Here is a 4017-nt window from a genome sequence, read left to right on the forward strand (position 1 = left end):
CAAACCTCGTCCATACTGATAGTCAACTCTCCTGTGCAAAAAGATCCATGGATCTTGAAACCTCGTCCATACTAATAGTCAATTCCCCTGTGCAAGAAGACCCATGGATCTTCAAACCTCGTCCATACTAATAGTCAATTCCCCTGTGCAAGAAGACCCATGGATCTTCAAACCTCGTCCATACTAATAGTCAATTCTCCTGTGCAAGAAGACCCATGGATCTTCAAACCTCGTCCATACTGATAGTCAACTCCCCTGTGCAAGAAGACCCATGGATCTTCAAACCTCGTCTGTGCTGGTAGCCAACTTTTTTTTCAGGTCTTCAGTTTCACAGATTAATGATATATTAACGATCTAAAGCAACATCCTTTTTGTTCGGTCTTCATCTTAGCTTGTTTCCAATCAAGTAGTTATAAGAAAACAAGAATGTACCCAAACGTTATCCACCTAGTCAGTTATTAGCTTGTTTCCAATCCAATAGTTATAAGAACACAATAATGTACCCAAACGTTATCCACCTAGTCAGTTATTAGCTTGATTTCAATCCAGTAGTTACAATAACACTAGAATGTATCCAAACGTTATCCATCTTGCCAGTTACTAGCTTGTTTCCAATCCAGTAGTTATAAGAACACAATAATGTAACAAACGTTATCCATCTAGCCAATTCTTAGCTTGTTTCCAATCCAGTAGTTATATGAACACAAGAATGTACCCAAACGTTATCCATCTAGTCAGTTATTAGCTTGTTTCCAATCCAGTAGTTATAAGAGCACAAGAATGTACTCAAACGTTGTCTATCTAGTCAGTTATCGAAGATATCAGTTCTATAGAGATACATGTATGTAAGAACACAAGTATCCAAATGTTGCCCTTCTCGTCAGTTACCGAAGATGTCAATTCTATAGAGATATGTAAGAACACAAGTATCCAAATGTTGCCCTTCTCGTCAGTTACCGAAGTTGTTAGTTCTGTAGTTGTAAAAACAAACCTTTTTTCCAGGCATTATCCATCTAGTCTTATTCTTTTACCCAAGCGTTGTCCACCTAGTCAATTATCCGAGTAAGTAATCAGTTTAACAAATATAACAAAGCAGGAATTTACATAAACACTTTCTAGATAAGAAGTTAATCTAGAAATTTGTCCTTTCAAAGCAGTTTTTTTGTACTGTGCGTAAAACATACATCTATTAGTTTCATGAAATCTTATTGGTCATTATGATTAAAGTAACTTTAAATATTTTTGAATTCATGTTACACTTTTGAAGATTCTTCCTCACGTTCCAAGTATTCGAAAGATGATTTATTGTATTCTAATCATTATAGGTTTTAGTTTTGTTTTCTCTATTGATTTATGACATTATGTTCTTCAAGTCAGTTTGGCCCCAAGGGACTCACAGACTATAGAATTATCTTAGTACATGTAATACTGCTTGTCACACTCCTAAAATTAAAATATACTGCAAATTACTATGTGTGTTACTATGAATTCAGACATATTGTATAATGAGCACACTATAACGAAAAATGGAATAGGTCATGGGTTACGAAACATATAGAAAAACAACAACAGTAGTACGAGAAAAACTCGTGGAACTGGAAGCGTCTGCGGTATTTATATGTTAGTTCTTTACTTCTGTATCACAGCAGGTTTTGATAATGATAATTACATATTAGAAATATTTCATTAAATAAAAACTAACCTAGTTTATGCTTGGCCTCGTTAAAAGCTGTTTCCCAAGAATACTTTTTCTCTGGTGTTGGAAAGATGATTTGTATGTTATCTTCTTCTTCCCTGAATAAAGAAATAAAATAACGTAGTTAACATAAAACAGGAGTATTTAAGTAATTAAATACAAGGCTCTTTGTGTTATATACAACCTTTTTGGCACTTTCTCTAAATTTTTATCCTATCTAACAAGGATCAATAACTAATAATAATTATAGCACCAAATATTCCAAGTTGACCTTCGTTTTTAACAAAAGATTTACGAAATTTGGAAATTAATGTCGTATTTTTTACATCAACATTTGACGTTGGGTGGTTTTGACTTTGCTAGTCTTTCATTGTTGAATTAGAGACGGCTGGATACCAGGAGGGGAAGTGGGCGTCACAGCATAAATCTGCCCGAGAATCACCGGTGATGCATCAGCATCTAAGGTGTCCCAACGGGGTCGTACGCGGCCTCGGGACTAAAAAAAAAATCTGTTATATATAACTAGCTAAAGGTACCGGTTTAGGAAGTAAAGATTGTACAACGGGCAATAGTAGATAATGTTCCCCTTCCTTCTTAACTTTGTTACCTGATGACCTTGATGAAACTGAGGAAAGGCAGATTACTTTCGAAACACTTGTGTTCCTACAACTGGGCAGTTGCCGTCCATTCAACTAAGTTTCATCATGAATACTCTACTTAAACAATCTATCAAAGAATACCCTGGTGACCTTATTAGATGCTAACTGCTTGCCCTGCTTTGTGGAAGGTAATAATTGACTCGTTTAACTGATTAAGTACTTGTGTCTTCAAATTCAAAGCCAGAAGTTAATAAAAAAAAGTGGATATTGCCCTATTTCACTGTGTTTTTTATCCTCCTTCTCGGGCAAAAGTCCTTAAGCAAAATAGCCCATGTTCACACCGTTTCTAGTTAACAAACAAAAAATTACGGCAATCGAGCCAGCCAACTCTGTGTGATGGATGGTAATACACAGAAAGAGAGAAACACACATATAATAGATCATCTTTATAGTAAAATAACAGTCAAGTTGTACACGCCATGAATGTCCGTAGTAAAATACTCCAAAGTTGGACTTTAACGCAGGAGTCTAGAAAAATATCTGCATTCCCTAATTCGGAATGATCCCCAAAGTTGGACTTTAACGCAGGAGTATAGAAAAATATCTGCATTACCTGATTTGGAATGATCCTCAAAGTTTACCTTTAACACAGGATTATATGAAAATATCTGCATTCCCTAATTCGGAATGATCCCCAAAGTTGGACTTTAACGCAGGAGTATAGAAAAATATCTGCATTACCTGATTTGGAATGATCCTCAAAGTTTACCTTTAACACAGGATTATATGAAAATATCTGCATTACCTGATTTGGAATGATCCTCAAAGTTTACCTTTAACACAGGATTATAGGAAAATATCTGTATTATCTGATTTGGAATGATCCCCAAAGTTTAGCTTTAACACAGGAGTCTAGAAAAATATCTGTATTACCTGATTTGAAATGATCCCCAAAGTTGAGCTTTAACACAGGATTATAGGAAAATATCTATATTACCTGATTTGGAATGATCCCCAAAGGTTAGCTTTAACACAGGATTATAGGAAAATATCTGTATTACCTGATTTGGAATGATCCCCAAAGTTGAGCTTTAACACAGGATTATAGGAAAATATCTGTATTACCTAATTTAGAATGATCCCCAAAGGTTAGCTTTAACACAAAAGTATAGAAAACATTTATATTACTTGATTTGGAATGATCCTCAAAGTTTCCCTTTAACACAGTGGCATAGGTCAAATCTATATTACCTGATTTTGAATGATCCCCAAAGTTTATTGGTATAGAAAACATTTATATTATCTGATTTTACAATATTCTTTGTGATTTCTGGAATTGATGCTAAAAAAAGTAGTTTTTAGTTTACAAAATGTACGAATAGAGCCAGCAAAATCATTCCAGAATTATGAAGAGGTTGAGATGGAGTTATTAGGTGTGAGAAATGAAGGATTAAACAATAGAAAACCTTGGATAAAGTCATGCCTAACTCGCTGATCCTTATGTTACATAACATTGTTTCACAGATCACACAAGGAATTCTAACTAACCCATACTAACCAAAACATAGACAAAAAGAAGATAGACTTACACAAAAAATTATTTCATTTTCCTCTCAATTAAATGACCTAAAAATCGTTAAAAAATAATAGCTACATTCTTAGAATACGACTTCTACTGCATTGTCTCGCTTTTCCATACCTTCCAAACTCCAATCACAGCAT

The 4017-nt window shown here is 34.6% G+C and overlaps 1 protein-coding gene across 1 annotated transcript in view; it reads right to left on the reverse strand.

The window, feature by feature from the left end:
- LOC106466896 (rho guanine nucleotide exchange factor 17-like) overlaps window positions 1-4017 on the reverse strand; it is a 51282-nt gene that overhangs the window by 15855 nt on the left and 31410 nt on the right. The window contains exon 9 of the mRNA XM_022394972.1: window positions 1703-1794. Coding sequence (XP_022250680.1) covers window positions 1703-1794 — 92 coding nt within the window. The remainder of the gene's footprint in view (window positions 1-1702; window positions 1795-4017) is intronic.

Source organism: Limulus polyphemus, unplaced genomic scaffold (assembly GCF_000517525.1).
Source record: "Limulus polyphemus unplaced genomic scaffold, Limulus_polyphemus-2.1.2 Scaffold2414, whole genome shotgun sequence".
Lineage (NCBI taxonomy): Eukaryota > Metazoa > Arthropoda > Merostomata > Xiphosura > Limulidae > Limulus > Limulus polyphemus.